The following is an 18,714-nucleotide window of genomic DNA, read 5'->3' as shown; positions in this document are numbered from 1 at the left end:
ATATAAGGATGTATACATAAACGATAATATACAGCAAAAAAATAAAAAAAAACCCAATAAGTGTTTGTAAGTTTTATATACAGTAGTATTATGTAATCTTTTTTTTTTTTTTGTTATTATTATTTATTTATTTAAAGTAGAGAAAGTAATAATAAAATAAGATAATTATATAAATAAGTATGTATATCAAGAGAATGTAATAAATAATATAATATTAAACCATTTCAGTAATATCCAATGGAACCCAACCATCATTACTATAGTCAAGTATAATACGACCTTCATTGTTAATAGTGACAAGACCCTTTGCTTGGTAACTAGTAGGACCTCTAATATCTAATTCAGCCTTAATACGAGCAAGTCGATATTGTCTTGCAAATTCACGACGTATCGTTGTCATACTACTATCATTTTCTGTAGACTGCGTCTTGATCCATTCATCAGTTTCAGTTAAATATTCGTGAATCATTTCTTGATATTCTTGGTAAGCAACAGTAGTAGGTTCCTCTAATGTACCAGGAGCAACTGGATCCACCTTGATAGACTCATCTAAAGTCTTTTTATCTTTATCACCAGTGATAATAGCAGGTAAAGCAGAGACATCAACATAATTTGATAATTCTTTTACATCCTTTGTGAAATGAATCTTTGAAGCGACAACAGGATCTAAAAGAGGTGTAATTAAGTGCCAAATAGTAGAAAAGACCCAAGGAGCTTTATGAATCAAGCAAGAGCCTAATGTTTCAGGATAATATGCTTCGAAACAAGTTAATAAAAATTTAACAAAATCAAAATCCTATAATGGAAAAAAAAATAGAGTTTATATTAATTGTTACACTTGTATTTTTTTTTCTTTTTTTTTGTTGATTTTCCTTAATCATACTTCTTGATCACACACATGCAGCCTCCTCTCTCTCTCTCTCTCTTTTCCAAAATATATATATATATATATGTTCCTTTCCCTCCCTTTTTTTTCTTACGCACCATATTTTTAAGTGTAAATCCTTCCATATTAAATACAATACAAGCAGCTTCAACAGGTTGATGAACAACAACACGAGAAGTTTCCATAATGTACATTGTTAAAAGTTTAATAATTTCCATTGGTTGATCTTCTTTATGATGAAGACAAACATTAATAAAACTAAAAATAAAAATGATAAATAGGGTTAGTTAAGGAGTTTTAGAGGCCTTTAAAGAGAGAGAGAGAGAGAGAGTTATAGATAGTTACCAAATACCACGTCCTGCTTTATCAGGGCCACCTAAATAAGCTTTTCCAGAGTTGAGTTGAGTAATAAAGCAATCACCTAATTTAGGTTTAAGTTGATTAAGTTCATCCCGAAGACCATTTTCGCCAAGAGCAAGGATATCATCAAGACGCATCACTAAACGCCAACGAAGTGTATTTACCAACATATTATAAGCAGCATCTAAATCCCATTTACGAGCACGTAAGAAGCGAAGAATAACAGCATCTGGATTATCTGTAGCTACCATGCTCCAAAAAGTGGAACGAAGTTCTTTACCTGGAATCAGGGGTAATGCCCTTTCGAGCGGTAATGATAACCAAGAAGGATCCTTTGTGGCTCCAATAAACAGGTCCTTATTTTCATTTGTATTCGATTCTTTCTTGGAGAACCATCCACTCTTTTTAATTGCTATTGTTTCTTCTTTCTTTTCTATAGCTTTATATTCTGTACCTTTTTGTTTAAAAAGATCAATAAGACGAGCCCACATCTTTTTAAGCATATCCGTTTCCTTGATTGTTAAATTCCCAACATGTCCTGGTAAAGGCTTTGTATTATTGTCGGTACTTGCTGAAGCAGAAGGAGACATGATTTACTCTTGAAAGAAAGAAAAAAAAAGGGTTTTAATTTATCTATTATTGAAGAAAAATAAATAAAATAATAAATAAAATAATAAATAAAATAAAATAGAATAAAATAAAAAAGAATGGGAATTTTATAAAGCGACAAATAAAAAAGTAGTCATGGAAACAACAATAAACGCATTATATGTGTATAAATATTTTTTTTTTTTTTTTTAAACTGAGAGTTTAATAAAAATGACTCCTACTATTTTGATTTTCAACAATAAAGAAAATGTTGCCAATTGTATACAAATATGTTGTCAAAGTTCTCATTGTTCTAAAAATTAATAATCCTTTTTTCTTTCTTTTTGTTTTCTATTTAAATAAACTGATTTGTGGGAATAGTTGATGGCTTTTTATGTTACAGTATATATTAAAAAAAAAAAAAAAGCACACATGAAGTTGACTATTGAATTTTAGAATTTCATTTCTTTTTATTGTTAATAGGACATGATGTATATTATAAAGGAGTACAATTACTACTTTCATTCAAAGAATGGAAGGAATGGGTTATTCTTTTAGTTAGATAATATGTCTATTCATTGAAAGAAATAGTTTATATATTATAAATGGAGGTAATTCACACTATAATAATTTATTTTCACATGTTTCCTGTGCTAGAGTAAAGCTCCCCTTCCCATTCAATAAATCAATTCATAGTGGTAGCTGCGTGTGCCTGAGTAGATTATGCATATTTCAAGTCACGCATTAAGTATTGTACATGACAGTCATTTTATAAGGTAACCATTTGTTTCATAATAAAAAGAGGATAAGGTGTAAGTTATCATAAACGTGTATATATCTATTTTTTAGTGGCTATTTAAAGTTAAACATTATATTATATTATAAATTCCAAGGTTTTAATTTAAAATCTTTTTTTTTTTTTTTTTTTTTTTTAACTGTTTATTTATGCCTTATATTTAACTAATTTATATCATTGTTATTTATGTCATTACGAGTCTATGATAATAATGAAGATTAAGTCCCCCCTTTTTTTTTCTTTTTTTTTTGTCTTTAAAAGAAATTTATACATGTATTTTAGTCTATTAAATAGATGAAGGTGCAGAGACCTATAACATGTATATATGTCGTCATTACAAAAAAAACCCAGATTTAAATTTCTTTTTTTTTTTTCTGGTTTGAAGAAAATCTATTCATATTTTATTACACATTCTATTATTATTATTATCTTCACTTGAAAACTTTTATATACAAATAGAGAATGAAGAAAAAGAATAATAAAATAGTTTTTTTTTTTTTAAATGAAATAGTAAATGTTTAAAAATTGCAAGAATTTTAATGTAAAGGACGTGGTTCCGGAGTTTTAAAAAAGTGTATCCTTAATTTGTACTTATCGTCATTATGCAAAACCTATTAAATTATAACTTTAAACTAATCAATACACAACACAGAATAGTATCTAAAAAAGCACAAGGGTATCTTAATAATAAAATTTATTCTTATTTATTTTTATTTTTTAACCTTTTTATTTTTATTTTTATTCTTCTCTCTTTTTCTTATTTATTCTTTAATCATGTTTAATAACAATAGAAGAGAATCTGTAGACCCTACCGCTCCTCCTTCAACTTATTATACTACTGGAAGAAATGCACCTAAACATAGAACAAGAACCTATACGGTAAATTTGATTCGATAAATAAATGAAGGATATATATAAAAAAAAAAGTCTAATAGGCAAGTAATTTATTAGAGAAACGGCACTAGTTTCTGTTCAGGAGATACAAGGGAGTTTTTAAATACTGGTATACAAAGGCGCGCATCTTATGGTAAAGCTTTCACTATTCTCTCTCTCTCTCTCTCTCTTTTCTTTTTCTTTTTGAATTAATGTATATATTTATTTATTTATAGAGGATAGAGGCAAAAGTCGTCGTTTTTTAATTGATGTGGATGCTACGTTAACACATATTTTAGAACAAGAGGATACGGATGGTGATTTTCAAATTACTATTAATGATCTTGGTCCAAAGACATTGTCTCTTGGTACAGCTGATTCTGGAGGTTATAAACGATTTCAAATTCGTGGTAATTATATGCTATCTAATCTCTTGCAAGAACTTGCTCTTGCAAAGGATTTTGGGCGTAAATATGTTGTCCTGGATGAGGCAAGACTAAATGAGAATCCTGTTAATCGTTTATCAAGAATGATTCGTCATCTCTTTTGGGATAACTTGACAAGGACTATTGATGGCGTAGGTCTCGAATCGATTAGTGCTGATCCTAAAAATAGAACCAGGAATATTGCGCCTAGAATCTATGTTCCTTATGACGAAACTGAGATTTATGATTATTATAAAAGGGTAGCAGAGGCTAGACCGAATCTTCAATTAGATGTCCAATATCTACCCAAGGACATTACTCCTGAATATGTAAAGAGCATTAATGATAAGCCGGGAATTTTAGCTTTAGCAATGAAGAGAGTCGTTGATGATCGTGGAAACGTTGACTTTCAGGGTGTCCCCTTCGTCGTACCCGGTGGTCGTTTTAATGAAATGTATGGTTGGGATTCTTATTTTGAATCATTAGGTCTTTTAGTAGATGGTCGAGTCGATCTTGCAAAGGGCATGGTGGAAAATTTTGCTTACGAGATTAAACATTATGGTAAAATCTTAAATGCTAATCGTTCCTATTATCTGAGTCGATCTCAACCTCCCTTCTTAACTGACATGGCTATCAAGGTATATGAGCATCTCGACCCCTCCCATGAAGAAGAAAATAAAGCTTGGTTACGTGAGATACTAAAGTCGGCTATTAAAGAATATCATACTGTATGGATGGCTGAACCTAGATTAGATAAAAAGACAATGCTATCTCGTTATAGACCCGATGGTATAGGTATCCCACCTGAAACAGAGGCCTCTCATTTTGATCATATCATCAAAAAATATGCTGAGAAATATAATGTTAGTATCCCTGAATTTAATGATATGTATAATCAGGGTCAACTCTCCGAGCCAGAACTGGATGAATACTTTTTACATGATCGTGCTGTTAGAGAATCAGGCCATGATACAACCTATCGCTTCGATGGTATATGTGCTAACCTGGCGACTGTAGACTTGAATGCTCTATTATACAAATATGAAACGGATATAGCAGATTGTATTCGTGATATTTTAGATGATGAGCTTGAAGATTTTGATGGAAACAAACAAACAGCAGAGGAATGGTCAGATAGAGCATCTCTAAGACGCAAAAGAATAGATACCTATTTATGGAATGAAAAAGAAGATCTTTATTTTGATTATGATACTGTCAAAGAAAAGATGACTACCTATGAGAGTGCTACGGCTTATTGGCCCATGTGGGCAGGTTGTGCCTCTCAAGATCAAGCTCAAAGATTGAAAAAGAGTCTATATAAATTTGAAGTCAAAGGTGGTTTAGTTTCTGGTACAGAACAATCCCGAGGTCCTGTCTCGATTGATCGTCCTAATCGACAATGGGATTTCCCTTTTGGCTGGGCTCCTCATCAAATTATGTCTTGGGCTGCTTTTGATAATTATGGTATGTCTGATATTGCTGGTCGTTTAGCGTATCGTTTCTTGTATACGTAAGTATATTGTTTTATATTTAAATACGTGTATATACAAAAAAAAATATTAATTTCCTTTTTTTTTTTTTTTCCTCCTCCTCTTCCTAGTATTACAAAATCTTTTGTCGATTTTAATGGTGTCGTTCCAGAAAAATTTGATGTAGTTAACCTTTCTCATCAAGTACAAGTAGAATATGGTAATGTAGGTGTAGACTTTAAATATGTTTCAAGAGAAGGCTTTGGATGGATGAATGCCTCATTCGAAGTTGGACTTTCTTATCTTGATACGCGATTGCGTAGAGCGCTAGGTGCATTAACGGATCCTGATACTCTCTTTAAGAATATGCTTGATAAAGAAACTTCTAAATTATCTGAAGCAGAAAAACGTGAAGCATTATCTATTCGTCGTGTCTCCACCATTGCTGCTCGTGAAATTATTCGTAATGAATCTGATGCTGTTGTAACTAGGATTGACACAAGAGATATGATGAAACAATCGATCAATTCTCCTAAATCTCCTGAAATTTATCATAACTTTATAACTTCCCCAGTTGATCAACTTAAAGAAGGTGATACGAAGCTTGTTCCAGTTCCCAATTATGGCGATTACCTTGATGCCTCAAATGCACCAAGCATGTAAAAAGATATGTAATATGTGTACATATTATTATTCACTCTTTGTGATTCAACAAAATATATATGTATACATATTCATAATTGTAATAGTTTGTTCATATAAAAATATATGTATATACTTTATTAGTTTTTTTCCCTCCCTCCCTCCCTATTTTTCCAGAATAATACAAGTTTATTTGATATATAGACATTAGTCAAAAAAAAATATCGTTTTATGAATTCTTTTGAATAACTAAGCTTCTATTCGAATTAATTTTTTAATTATTAATCAAGAGTTTTTTTTTTTATCGTTTTTCATTTATGCCGATGCTTTTATTATCCATGATTGGCCAGAGTATTCCTATCATTTTTTTTTTCAATAATTAATAATCAAGCTGATAAATATGAGTAAGTAGTAAGTAATAGTAGTAGTAGTGGGATATTACTCCGACATTATATAAATAGAGAGCAAATCGTCGTTTTATTCATTTATTTATTTATTTTCTTAAATAGAATGGTCTTCACAGGTAATAATTTGAAAACAAGAAAATAATCCAAGATATATATATATATATAAATATTTTCAAACTAAATGATACCTATTCATCATATTAGATAAAATCACTTTGTATACTTCTTTAATCTGTCCCTTTGCACAACGCGCTGCTATCACATTGAGAGAAGTGGGAGCGAATTTTGAGTCAATTCAAATTGATTTGCTCAATAAACCCACTTGGTATAAGGACATTAATCCGGAACTTAAAGTCCCAACTATTCATACTGAAGGTCAAAACTTGGCTGAATCTTTAGTTATTATTGAATATCTTCATGACCGTTTTCCCGAGAAAAAGTAAATAATAACTTTTAATTCTATCTCAAAAAAAAGAAAAGTCTTTATTTATTTACCTATTTATTTATTTTAAGGTTGTTACCCGAAGAACCTATTAAACGGGCCAATATTCGCTTTGCTATTGAATATTTCGGTTCTAAAGTTGCACCAACACTTTATAAACTTATTCCTAATTACACTGATGCAAATGCAATTGAAGAATTTAAAAAGAATACCAATGATGCTTTAATTCGCGTAAGTTATTATTATTATTACTAAAAAAAAAAAAAAAGAAAAGAAAAGAAAGAAAAGAAAAGAGCTTTAACATCATACAACTTCCTTTTTTTTTTCTACAAGTTTAATGAATTATTAGTAAAAGAATCAGCTTCTGGACCCTATTTCCTTGGTGAACAGTTTTCATTGGCCGATATTGCTATTGCACCTTTCATCATGCGTATTTTTGCTTTTAACAAAAGATATTTGAATGGCTATGAATTCGATGCAATTAAATCCAGCACCAGATTAGCTGAGTTCTTTAAGGGCATTACTTCTCGTCCTAGTGTTAAAGAAACTTATATTGGTGATGAAGGATACATTGAAGGTTTACAAAAAAGATATAGCAATCTCAACTAAAAAAAAAAAAAAAAAAAAAAAAAAAAAAAAAAAAAAAAAAAAAGCTACTCAAGTGTTTCTATCTTTATTCATACACGTCAATTGCATTCTTTATATCAGATTTATTCAAATAAAATTAATATAGTTTATATATGCTTAAACGAAACGAATATCATTCTAATTTAGGGTATACTATATATACGGCAGAGGTAATAAACTTGAGTTATAGTAATACAACAGTAGTATGGTTACAGAAAGAGTAGCAAAGATAGGATATTATTACGTAAAAATGAACAGTTATAATAACTTACATCATCCACTATTGTGTGTGTGCGTGCGTATGCGTGTTTTTCGATTGAGGGATAAGGTAAATATCTTTCTACTTTAGTCGAAGATTGACTAATACACAAGTTTTTTTTTTTTTTTATTGTTGTTGTGTGTATTGTATTAAAAGTTTATTTCGATTCATAAATGGCCCAAGTGTTATATTTAAGTTATGTTTGGTAACTTTATAGGACCCTATATATGTAATCAACATTTTTTTCTTCATATTATATGTTATATATGCATATTTCTCCTTGAAAAAAAAGAATTTACATACTTGTTGTATGTGAAGTTATTGTATAAATTTAGATTGTTAAAAAAAAAAAAAAAAAAAAAAAAAAAGAAGCTACAAAGTTGATTAATTTAATAAAAAGAATATTAGAAAATATGTGTGTTATATTAAATGTATTTGGGGGAAAGCAGAATAGCAATGCAAAAAAAAAAAAAAAAAAAAAAAAAAAAAAAAAAAAAAAAAAAAAAAAAATGCATGGAATATGATTTAATATAATAATAATAGTAATAAAAAAGCTTATTTATTTTGTGTGTCGATCAAAAGAGGAAGAAAAAAAAAAGAATGACTTTGTTGATCGTTATTCTCTTATAAAAGACATTGAAAATTGGGAACAAAAGTTTATTTGAACTATTCACTTTCCCTGCTTTAATTGATTTTAGAGAACAATAAATTTTGTTATGAACTATTATAAAGTATAGAAGCGTATATTATGAAAACCGGGACCGAGATTATAAAAATTTAAGGGGAAGGAGGAGGAGAAACGTATAAACGGAAAAAGTAATAAAAATAATGGAGGGGTTAAAGGGTTACCCTTTCTTCTTCCTCCTTCTCCCTTCCTTTTTTTTCTTTTCTACATGACAAGAGAAAGAGAGTATGTCTATGGTACAACGATGAGTATGGCAAATGATATGCACAAGATTAGATTTCGGCGGAATAACAGAAATTATGAAAAGAAATTGCTAATAAAGTAGCACTATTTAATAAATATCACACATATCTTATCTTTACTTTATTATGGAATGAAAGGTAATATCATGTATATTAACCAAAATATCGTCATACATACAAATAAGTCATTTATGTATATACTCACATATATCAAATTAAGGGTGATTTTTTAGAGGACATAACATTATGTATAGAAATTTATTTGTTTACAATAAAGTACACACAAAAAGACAAATAGCACAAAAAAAAATATTTTATATTATGAAACAGTCAAAAGTTTAAAGTGTATCAAATGATATCACCTTCAAGTAAGTAAAAGGGAAAAAGAAGTGGATTTGAATGATCGACAATTGGTTATACATTCTCCAAAATAGTACAAATTAAACAATTACCTTCGAATAAATACACTGTATTCCTGTCATTAGCAAATACCTCCTAACTTTTTTTTTTTATTTATTTACTCAATTTGAACTTTCTTTTCTGTGTATCTGTTTTTCCCTCTCACATTCACTCGCTCACTCACTCATTCACTCACTCACTTTCTCTCTCTTTTGGAGTAGCCCCTTAATATTTTATTTATATTTTTTTTTTTTGACTCCGGACCTCCCCTTTCTTTTTTTTTTTTTTACCTCTCTCTTTTTTTTTCAATCCCTTTTTAAACAATTAACGACTTTTATTTTTTAAAAAAACTTCTTTTCTTTCTACTTTATTCTTTTTTCTATTGTTTTAACCTTCCGAATTCTTACAACTTATAAACAAAAAAAACTAAAAACAAAACAAAAATTTCAATCATGAATAACAATACCTCTGATAACGAATCTTTGAATTACCGACCTTACAGTTCGTCCAACCAACAACGCACGAACAATAAAGTCAAAAAGGCAAAGTACTCAACTTCACTTGATCCCAGGGGATATATTCCAGGTAAAAATCATATTTAGACTATATCATCTCTTACTCATTCTCTCCTTTTATTATTAGTTTATGAATATATTATCAATAGTCAACCTATTATGTGGGATAGACAAACAGGTAAATTAAATTTGTCCTTTTAATAATATTTATTTCAACTAATTTCCTTATCTTTTTTTTTTTTAATCGCGTCCTCAAATTAGGTTATGTCCATTTCACTGGTATCTGGAAAGCCTTAGGAAATTCTAAGGCTGATATTGTCAAGATGGTTGACTCTAATCCTAACTTAAAGGTCAAGAAAATACGTGGTGGCTTTTTGAAAATTCAAGGAACATGGTAAAAAAAAAAAAGAAAAAAAAAAGACAACACTATATCTTATTCCATTAAATAAATTATCTTTATATTTATATTGTATAGGATACCTCATGAATATGCTTACACTCTTTGTAAGAGAACAGCCTGGTCTATTCGAAGAGAACTTGTTCCTATCTTTGGCCCTCATTTTAGTAATGATGTACTTGAACCTACTCATTCTGAATATGGTTGTCTTCTTTTAGACCCAAGGAATTCCCAGTCTAACCAAAAGGGAATGTCAAGCCGTACTGCTACTATGCGTCAAGTTCATCATCCTTACAAACGTGAAAGTGTAAGAAAATCCCCTCGTGAAAAAACTGTTTCTTCTTCTTCTTCTTCGTCGTCGTCGTCGTCATCTTCAAAAGTAAATGCTTCTCCTCGTCATTCTAAAAAGGCTAGAAAGAGTAAGTCTATTAGAACTGTTTCCAATAATAGTATGTCTCTCTCGAGATTACTTAACTCATTAGAGTCCCATGATTTCGTGCAACAACAACAGATGGATATAGATAACCAAAATGACTTAATTTCAGATCATGAAATCGATAATCAAGTCAAGACGCCTTTATTAAAGTCGTTTACGGAATCTCCTGAAACAACTCCATCCCCTACATTCAGAGTTGTTCCTTGTTTTCCTACTCTTGATATGACTCAAAGTTCTACTGAAAGATGTTTATTACCGCCTATCTATAATATGGACTCTGGTCTTTCTTCGTACAATCATACAACATTAGAACCACGTATCACTCCTGTCTATCATAGCCCTTCTTCTAATAGCTCATCATGGTCTTATCTGTCTTCTTCATCTACTACAACTTCTTCTTTTTCTGAAACTTTTACTAGCTGTTTACCACCTGAAATGTTTGGCTGTAGTACACATCAAAAAGATATTATCGATACTATCAGTGCTACTATTCTTTTACAACGTTTATCTCAAGATGATGGTGTTCGTCCTTTCAGGCCCATACAACAAAGCTATATCCCAAGTAAAGTCATGGTTGGAAGCCAAGAATTTAAAATTTGTTGGGACTAAAAAAAAAAAAGAGTTCCTTTTTCCACCTTTCTTTTTACCCTTCTTTCTTCTATTCCCTCCCCCTCCCTTTCCCATTCTATATCTTTATTGTATGTAAATAATTTTTTTCTTTATCGTAATATTTTAATTAATTATAATGCAATTTATTATAATCTATAACTCATTGATATTAAAAGAAACACACACACACACACACATACACGCAAAATGATGATTCGATATCGAAATTGTACATCGTATATTATAAATAGTAACCTATACGTTCATTAGATGAACCTCCTGCATCTTATCGTTTCAACAGAAAAGCAAAAAAAAAAAGATTTTTTTGTTTGTTTATACTTTGTACTCATATCACAACAATAACAATAACAAGGAAAAAAAAATCAAAAAAAAAAAAAAATGCCTAGCAATCACAAAAGAAAAAAAAAAAAAAACTCCCCTCCTCTCCTCCCTGTCCTCTATTTGTCATAAAAAAAAAGTAGATATTTAAAATAGGAACAAATTTGTTTATTAAATAACACGAAATAAAACTTTGAAGTTTGTGTGAAATATAATTAAATACCTTTTGTAAACAGATACGATTAAATTGGCCTGTATAATTAAGTAATACAAATAATAAGCTTTTTTTTTTTTTTTTTTTTGTTACTGAAATAGGAGGTTGTTAGCTTTTATAATATTTTATATTACAAAATGTTTCACAGCATCCTCTTTCAATAGTAAGTAATAATAATATATAAGCTAGTCATTTTCATTACTTGTGTAGTAAATAACAAAATAAAAAAGAGAATATAAAGGATATTTTATACTTTATATATTCAAGTAAACATTGATTTTCTTTCTTTCTTTCTATCTATTATGAAGAGTAGCTTTTTTTTTTAAAAAAAAAAAATCGGACTGATAGACCTGAACACCCTTGATGTAATACACCTTAATTCCCTACTCTTTTTTTTTTCCTTTTTTCCTTTTGTTTATATTAGTACAAACGCATATGACAATTAATTACGACAAAATACCAATGGAGATTTGGGAAATAATTTTCCTAAAATTACCGTATCGAGCTAGACTTCAGTGACAATTTGTTTGTAAAGCATGGTATTTACCTGCATGTTGCTCACTTTAGCATTGATTCGCTATCGAAATTTAATAAGCTACTTTTTATCAAATTTCAGCCTAGAAACATCTAGATCCGTCAAACAACTCACTATCGGTGGCTCAGATTTTGTTTCTTCATTTTTATTAACTGCTGGAGGAGTACAGATGATAGAACCAGAAGCATTTCCAGACCTTGTTTTCATGGTTTCCTAATGTAGAAGAATTTAAATTTCCTGATACACTGGCAGGTCTAGAGTCCTTTCATGCAAACGCGATAAAGACTATGATTCAAAAATGGCCTAAAATGAAAAAAAAAAGAATTTCCAGATTGATCAGTATTTGTATGATGAAGAAAAGAAAAGAAAGAAAAAAGACCTGAAAATGATGGTATGTTTTGCGTTATCATCAAATGATTCAACTTTAACTTTATAAAAGATATGGGAGGTATGTCTTTGTTTCTGTGTGTGTGTGTTTTTTTTTTCATTTCTAAAATCACTTGAGGTCATACGACAATAACTTAGGGAAGAGCATAATCTCTTTGATATGTTGAATAGCATGTCTCATTGTTCAACTGAATTGGATCATTTACAATTATCAATGATATTGGATATCCCTGACTTTTTTCATATCCTCATTAGAAGAGAATAATTGGAATCCCACGGGAAATATAATTCTTTCTTTTAAATCAAATCCATCAGTTGTTCCTGACAATGGATCATTTCGTAATGAACACGCTTCAATTTTTGATCCGCTACCATCTACCTAGATTAGAAGATTTGGCCCTGTCATGTTTTAACTTCCGACAATACTCATCATGGTAGATTAACAGAACAAGAAACCTCCTTTATAAAAAAAAAATGAACGTATCCCCTTTCTATATTCTTTGAAAAGATATTCTTTCCAATCCTTTGTATTCCTATTTATCATTAGAGTCACCAAAAGGATCAAGAGGAATATATGTTTTTTTTTTTTTTTACGTGAGGTCATTGATCGATATTTATATATTTCACTAACAGAAGAAAAGGAATTGAAAAAAAATTTAGACAGACATCTTGATTTTACTTTTAATACTACACGTATCAGATTCACTTTCTTTTTTCACTTGAATCTGACAAAACGTGAACAAAATATGATTTACAAAGAACAATGACTTTTAATTTTTTAATGTGATGATTATCGTGAGGCAGCAACAAGACATACAACAAGAGCACTCCTTGACATTATAACCAACACAATCAACTATAACTATAATATAACGAGTTTAACATTCGATTTTAGTCTTGTAAAGAATGATGAATGGTCAACTACTTTATTTGAGCTTTACTCTGAGGTTATCATGCAAAACCTGATAGGTATCAAGAACATAATTTTTTTTTTTTCGTATATCGATGCGGGATGATTTGTGATTCTAAAATAAGAAGTGATAGTGGCTTCAATCTTTTCTTTTTAGTTATCCTGAGTTATCATTAAACTCCCTTTATGATCCATTTCTTCTTTGTCGTAGTAATCCTCCTTCTCCAATACTGCCTCAGAGTTATACTGAAAATTTTCCTCAAGTAATTAAATTGGAAATACTTGTACCGGTAGATGCGCACCTTCAGTTTATATATATATAAACGTGTATATTTTAATTTTAACTCCAAACTTGTTTCGGGGGTAAGAGTTTTCTTTCTTTAAAAAATTTAATACATTTATGGATAAGCACAAGTTATTAATCTTGGTTTACAATTATATAATACACCTCTTATTTTTTTTTAAAAAAAAAATCAAGTTTTGCATTCATTCTATACTATGGAAATCATATAACCCGAGAAATATCAATTGTCTATGAAATAAAACCCTGTATATTTATGCGTGTATGTATATGTAGTTCTTCTGGTTACCGTTATGCATAAAGAAATGGCACCTGATGTATGTTTTATTAAATCTTTATGTATAGTATTACAAATATGTCTTTTTGTATAAATCCAATGAATTTATGCACATACCATGTAAATTTTATTGAGAAAAAAAAAAAAAAAAAAAAAAAAGACTATTATATTAAAATATAAAATCCAAAGGAAAGCTTTATTCTTTTCTTCTTCTTTTTTTTTTTTTTTTTTTAAAAAAAAAGGCTTCCACAGATCAAATGACACATAAACTGTATAACATGTGGCTAAGTATTATATAAACATATATAAATATACATATTAAAATTTTAAAATATTTCATATATAAAAACGAACTGCTTAAATATAACACAACAGACATAAAAAGGAAGTTTTAACTTGCACTTTTTTTTTCACTTTATATTTCTTTTGTTTTTATTTTTGTTTCATAGATATATATATATATATAATGTATATTGAGCAACTTCCTGTGGAGATTGTAAGAGAGATATTTATCCAGTTATTACTACAACATACAAATTCAAGTAAATGCCATTTTTTGCCCGAGAAAAATGGATTTTATCCCAAGTATGTGTCAACACGGTATTCTCCATACGGAGAAAATGGCACTTATTGCTTATGCTGGCAATTGGATTTACTAAGTATCTCCATGGTCTGTAGAACATGGCATTCTATTAGTATTGATCTTATGGGTTCTCATTCTATTATAAAATATCATCCATCCCCTACATCATGGCTTTCGCTTCTAAATCATGCTAGCTACCAACGTAATTATCCATTCAGATCAAAGTTGGTCAAGTTGCTCAAGGAATCATCTATGGCAAATCTGGATTTTCATCGCCAAGTATGCCATCTCGTAATTGATTTTGCGTCATTTGATACCATACGTCGAGAAAAGACCAAGAATAATATAATTATCAAAAAGAAAGGTAAAGCCTTTGGTTTTTTTTAAAAAAAAAATTATAAATATGTATATAAATATTTACACAAACATACACATTTATATATAAATGTATATATATTCTGATTACATAATAGTGCATCATCCAAAGGCATTAAAGGATATGACCGAATTATTTAAACTGTGTAGCCAGATTAAAAGATTAGATATCATTTGTGATGCTGAGTTTACATCTCTCTTATCCCATGACAATAGTAGTTATGACCATCATGATTTATCTAACAATAGTATTTTATCTACCTCAAAGGCTATACAAAAAAACTTATTACCACAATGCAGCATAAAGAGACTTGATTTTGTAGGATTTAATCCTATACAACGCTGCCCTTGCTGTGCAGGAAAAATGTGGGACAAGTATCTATTTCCTATCATTAGTAGTCTCTTGACTTTAGATACTATTGTTTTCCAGAGTGTCTTACCTTCGCCTCAAGTATTTGAAATCCTATCCAAAAATTCTAATATAAAGACCATGATCTTTTATAGGTCCATCATCACTGTTCCTCTTCAAAAAGGGAATAGGACATCTCCAAGATTGAATACCACGATCCATCATATACCTAGTCGATTATGGAATCAAGTGACCTCAGTAGAGATCTACGAAGATATCGAGGACTCAGTCACCTGGCAAAGTAAGAGATATCTAAAAGAATTTGTTTTACATGTGGGACCCCAATTAGAAAAGTTTGTATTACAATTTGAAACTAAAGAAGAAAATGAAAAAAGTCTATCAAGTTTATTAAATGATGACATAATAATGGATGTTATTCAAGATCCAAACTCACCTTTACATGATTTAAAATTAAAAGCAACTCACTTGAAATACCTTAAATTGGTAAATGTACCTGAAATTATTTGAATACAAGTTGGCCAAATGTAAATATATATATAAATATAATAAAAAATATATACCGTAACAAAGTATATTTGTATATTTTATTCTTTAACCATTCATTTTATGTATAAGAGCAAAAAAAAAAATCACTGTGAATACTTGTTATTATCATTATATTGATTTGCTCCTGTTGATTTATACGAAAATAAAGCATCTAGAACTCTTTCCAGAGAGAAGATTAAATCTATTTAATGATTTACGCAATTTTCTGTTATTATTACTACTACTCCGCCTCCTTCTCGAAAAATGAATCATTCACTGTATATGTGCAGTAAAACATTCATCGTAATCTTTTTTTTTTCTTTTTCCTATTAGATAACCAATATGTTAAATCTTTAATAATGGATATTTTATAGTTTCTCTTTACAATAATTGTAAATTGGATACGGTCTAAAATGTTGATATGTTGTAAGGATAAGATCAATATCTAAAGCAGATTCAAAAGTATATTTTTATTTTAAATTAGTTAGAGCATAATAGAATATAAAAGTAAAAGATGATAAAATGATATGGTAAAGTAATGTTAATATTTCATATATCTTTAGCACTTTTAATAATTATTTTTTTATTCTCCTTTTAGACTATTCTTGTACCTTGACCTTAAAATCGTATCAAGTTTGATTCCCTTGGTGACAATAGTATATTTTCCAAGTAGTGATAACTTGAACATGCATACGAGCTTTCTTGTTCATTAATAGAACTTATTGTCCTTCTTCCCTCCTCCTCTTTTTTTTTTTAACAATTATAATATCTTTTTGATTTGTATCCAAGTTTGTAAGACTACAAATAAAGTATAAATAAGCTTACTATACATATACATGTATTTAATCAATGTTATTTTAAATATTTACCTTCTTTATCAATTGCTTCACATTAGTTATAGATCTTAAAATCTTGTTAATTACCACTTTGAGCATTGAATAAGTAGATTTGGTATGAAAAGATATCAGATAAAGATGGAAAAAAAAAGAAACAATCAAAGTATATATATATATATATATATATGTTTATTGATCTAACTATCTAAAGTATTTCCGTGTTAAATATAAGCTGGAGGAAGCTTTCAAAATGATTAGAATTAAATAAATAAAGGCAACGAACATGTATGATCTACAACCTATTTCCATTGCATGTATTTGTTGCTGTTATCATTTGAATACAATAAATCAAATTAATAATGATTTCTATCATTTCTTTATTTTTTAAAAAAAATAAAATAAGTCTTATTCTTTCTACCTTATATTGCCACAGCAAGTATAGCCTTCTTTTCAACAAGGAATCAGGTATCTTTTACAAATAGGATATATCATTAACATGTCTAAAAGGCTAACACATATTTTCCGCAATCCCATTTTTTACCTTGTCCGAATTCGTTGTGTCATATTATCCGCAATTTTATTCTACACATTTAAAAAATGTTGTTGGATATTCAAAAAATTATTTTTGATCGTCTCCTTTTAAGTAGACATACTATAAAGCTTGATTTAAAGCGTCTACTTTGTATGATAACTCATTCCGCCCTTTCCCCCCCAATAAGACTAGTTTTTCATGCTTGGATATTTCTATTAAGCTGTAAAAACTTTTGAGCACCTCATAACTTATAATGTCAACAAAGCACTACAAACAATAAATCAACTTGTTTTTATAGATGTTCATTCTGGAAGTTTTGTTTTTCTACTAGTCATTTGCTTTTACACATATATACTTCGTTTACAACTAGAATACAGGATAGCAATCATCATTGTAAGTAAAAAAAAAAAAAAAAAAAAAAAAAAAAAAAAAAAAAAAAAAAAAAAAAAAAAAAACAAACAAACAAACAATTAAAATCTTCTCAAAACAGTTGCATTAGAAAGCCGTTTGCTGGATCTTATTGATTTTCAGTCATGCTAATATCTCATCTGGTAAACCAAGCTACAATAGCAGATAGAGTAACCATCCTACAAGCTTATTTTATTTTCTGTATTAATAAATTAACTATTGGCGCATTACTTCCTATTCTGCTTCCCCATATCGAAAGTTTAATTATAATCATTCGATAGTATAGATTTAAGAAAACATCACTCTGACAATTTTGTGCTGAAAAATTTAATACTTTTTTTTTTTTTGAAAAGAGACTTTTGCGATTATGGGATAGTCACCAATTTAAATTATTCATCACTTGTTGGCCTATTCTTACTATTGATTTCATACTCTGATTGCTTATGTCCTTTACAGAACGTAGTCATGTCATTCGATGGTGTTTTTGTCGGTAACCTAGTGATAACTTCAAATAATGTATAAATCATGCGTACACTTATCTTAGTAGATCAGATATAACTGAATTTCTACATGTATATACTCGTTTACACTGGCCCAAAACAATTGAGAACCCACTCTTCTTTCTTTTGAACTTTCCTTTTTTTTTTTTTTTTTTTTTTTTTTGCCTCAACATAAGCTTAGAGATCTCCAATATGTATCTGCATGGATTTACCATTGGTCAATTATTTGTACCATTCTCTACCTAAACAAAATGCTAATTGATTGGTTGTCTAACTGAACTCGATGGTATAGTTTTCTTTTTCTTTTCTTTTTACCTTTTGTCTCTTGAGAAGGAAGATTTTTTTTTAACCCTTTTATATGTACATACATATCCTTAACTGATCCGGATAATTCAACAATATGTTATGGATATTATGCATTTTTTTTCTTTTTTTTTTATGATATAGTTTGATCTGTAAAACAAAAGTTCTATCATTTGATTGGCTAATATTGAAACAATTAGGATTATTAATAAGCCACAACAATTAGATATTCTTTTCTATTTCCGAAGATAAATAAGAAAGA

The 18,714-nt window shown here is 29.2% G+C and overlaps 8 protein-coding genes across 8 annotated transcripts; 7 read left to right on the top strand and 1 right to left on the bottom strand.

The window, feature by feature from the left end:
* Positions 1-102: 102 nt before the first annotated feature.
* BX663DRAFT_491240 (CRAL-TRIO domain-containing protein) lies at positions 103-1,932 on the bottom strand. Its single transcript, XM_051525033.1, has 3 exons — positions 1,232-1,932; positions 985-1,144; positions 103-796 (listed from the first exon to the last, which is right to left on the bottom strand). The coding sequence occupies exons 1-3, from the start codon at positions 1,834-1,836 to the stop codon at positions 215-217; spliced, it is 1,347 nt and encodes a 448-aa protein (XP_051387530.1). The 5' UTR covers positions 1,837-1,932; the 3' UTR covers positions 103-214.
* Positions 1,933-3,355: 1,423 nt separating this feature from the next.
* Positions 3,356-6,292, top strand: BX663DRAFT_491237 (trehalase-domain-containing protein). Its single transcript, XM_051525032.1, has 4 exons — positions 3,356-3,509; positions 3,582-3,657; positions 3,740-5,438; positions 5,529-6,292. The coding sequence occupies exons 1-4, from the start codon at positions 3,405-3,407 to the stop codon at positions 6,058-6,060; spliced, it is 2,412 nt and encodes an 803-aa protein (XP_051387529.1). The 5' UTR covers positions 3,356-3,404; the 3' UTR covers positions 6,061-6,292.
* A 177-nt stretch (positions 6,293-6,469) lies between these two features.
* Positions 6,470-7,540, top strand: BX663DRAFT_491236 (thioredoxin-like protein). Its single transcript, XM_051525031.1, has 4 exons — positions 6,470-6,562; positions 6,651-6,885; positions 6,960-7,119; positions 7,222-7,540. Exons 1-4 carry the CDS (start codon positions 6,550-6,552, stop codon positions 7,495-7,497), a joined length of 684 nt encoding a protein of 227 aa, XP_051387528.1. The 5' UTR covers positions 6,470-6,549; the 3' UTR covers positions 7,498-7,540.
* A 1,848-nt stretch (positions 7,541-9,388) lies between these two features.
* On the top strand, positions 9,389-11,456 carry BX663DRAFT_556838 (uncharacterized protein). The gene is made up of 4 exons (XM_051531743.1): positions 9,389-9,685; positions 9,743-9,793; positions 9,877-10,009; positions 10,091-11,456. The coding sequence occupies exons 1-4, from the start codon at positions 9,553-9,555 to the stop codon at positions 11,055-11,057; spliced, it is 1,284 nt and encodes a 427-aa protein (XP_051387527.1). The 5' UTR covers positions 9,389-9,552; the 3' UTR covers positions 11,058-11,456.
* Positions 11,457-11,888: 432 nt separating this feature from the next.
* BX663DRAFT_491232 (uncharacterized protein) lies at positions 11,889-12,474 on the top strand. The gene has a single exon (XM_051525030.1). It carries the CDS (start codon positions 12,147-12,149, stop codon positions 12,360-12,362), a length of 216 nt encoding a protein of 71 aa, XP_051387526.1. The 5' UTR covers positions 11,889-12,146; the 3' UTR covers positions 12,363-12,474.
* Positions 12,475-14,486: 2,012 nt separating this feature from the next.
* Positions 14,487-15,855, top strand: BX663DRAFT_481865 (uncharacterized protein; the record flags this gene model as incomplete). Its single annotated transcript, XM_051524384.1, has 2 exons — positions 14,487-14,967; positions 15,077-15,855. The coding sequence occupies 2 exons, from the start codon at positions 14,487-14,489 to the stop codon at positions 15,853-15,855; spliced, it is 1,260 nt and encodes a 419-aa protein (XP_051387525.1).
* A 1,620-nt stretch (positions 15,856-17,475) lies between these two features.
* On the top strand, positions 17,476-17,873 carry BX663DRAFT_463725 (uncharacterized protein; the record flags this gene model as incomplete). The annotated part of the gene is made up of 2 exons (XM_051523998.1): positions 17,476-17,634; positions 17,732-17,873. Coding segments are annotated over 2 exons (168 nt in total), but the record flags the coding sequence as incomplete, so codon positions are not given.
* A 291-nt stretch (positions 17,874-18,164) lies between these two features.
* On the top strand, positions 18,165-18,395 carry BX663DRAFT_424924 (uncharacterized protein; the record flags this gene model as incomplete). The annotated part of the gene is made up of 1 exon (XM_051522459.1): positions 18,165-18,395. A coding segment is annotated over one exon (231 nt), but the record flags the coding sequence as incomplete, so codon positions are not given.
* Positions 18,396-18,714: the final 319 nt, after the last annotated feature.

Source organism: Cokeromyces recurvatus (genome assembly GCF_025118155.1).
Source record: "Cokeromyces recurvatus strain NRRL 2243 chromosome Unknown BX663scaffold_1, whole genome shotgun sequence".
Lineage (NCBI taxonomy): Eukaryota > Fungi > Mucoromycota > Mucoromycetes > Mucorales > Mucoraceae > Cokeromyces > Cokeromyces recurvatus.
The sequence above is the reverse complement of the archived record's forward strand: the minus strand, read 5'-3'. Positions and strand labels throughout refer to the sequence as shown.

Bases quoted from the DNA above. Each gene is read 5' to 3' on its own strand.
- BX663DRAFT_491236 (XM_051525031.1), top strand. The intron at 6,886-6,959 runs GTAAATAATAAC...ATTTATTTTAAG, and splicing joins GACCGTTTTCCCGAGAAAAA to GTTGTTACCCGAAGAACCTA. The intron at 7,120-7,221 runs GTAAGTTATTAT...TTTTTCTACAAG, and splicing joins CCAATGATGCTTTAATTCGC to TTTAATGAATTATTAGTAAA.
- BX663DRAFT_491237 (XM_051525032.1), top strand. From the start codon at position 3,405: ATGTTTAATAACAATAGAAGAGAATCTGTAGACCCTACCGCTCCTCCT. The intron at 3,510-3,581 runs GTAAATTTGATT...GTAATTTATTAG, and splicing joins ATAGAACAAGAACCTATACG to AGAAACGGCACTAGTTTCTG. The intron at 5,439-5,528 runs GTAAGTATATTG...TCCTCTTCCTAG, and splicing joins GCGTATCGTTTCTTGTATAC to TATTACAAAATCTTTTGTCG.
- BX663DRAFT_491240 (XM_051525033.1), bottom strand. From the start codon at position 1,836: ATGTCTCCTTCTGCTTCAGCAAGTACCGACAATAATACAAAGCCTTTA. The intron at 1,145-1,231 runs GTAACTATCTAT...TTTTATTTTTAG, and splicing joins AAAGCAGGACGTGGTATTTG to TTTTATTAATGTTTGTCTTC. The intron at 797-984 runs GTGCGTAAGAAA...TTTCCATTATAG, and splicing joins GATTTACACTTAAAAATATG to GATTTTGATTTTGTTAAATT.
- BX663DRAFT_491232 (XM_051525030.1), top strand. From the start codon at position 12,147: ATGGTATTTACCTGCATGTTGCTCACTTTAGCATTGATTCGCTATCGA.
- BX663DRAFT_556838 (XM_051531743.1), top strand. From the start codon at position 9,553: ATGAATAACAATACCTCTGATAACGAATCTTTGAATTACCGACCTTAC. The intron at 9,794-9,876 runs GTAAATTAAATT...TCCTCAAATTAG, and splicing joins TATGTGGGATAGACAAACAG to GTTATGTCCATTTCACTGGT. The intron at 10,010-10,090 runs GTAAAAAAAAAA...TATATTGTATAG, and splicing joins TTGAAAATTCAAGGAACATG to GATACCTCATGAATATGCTT.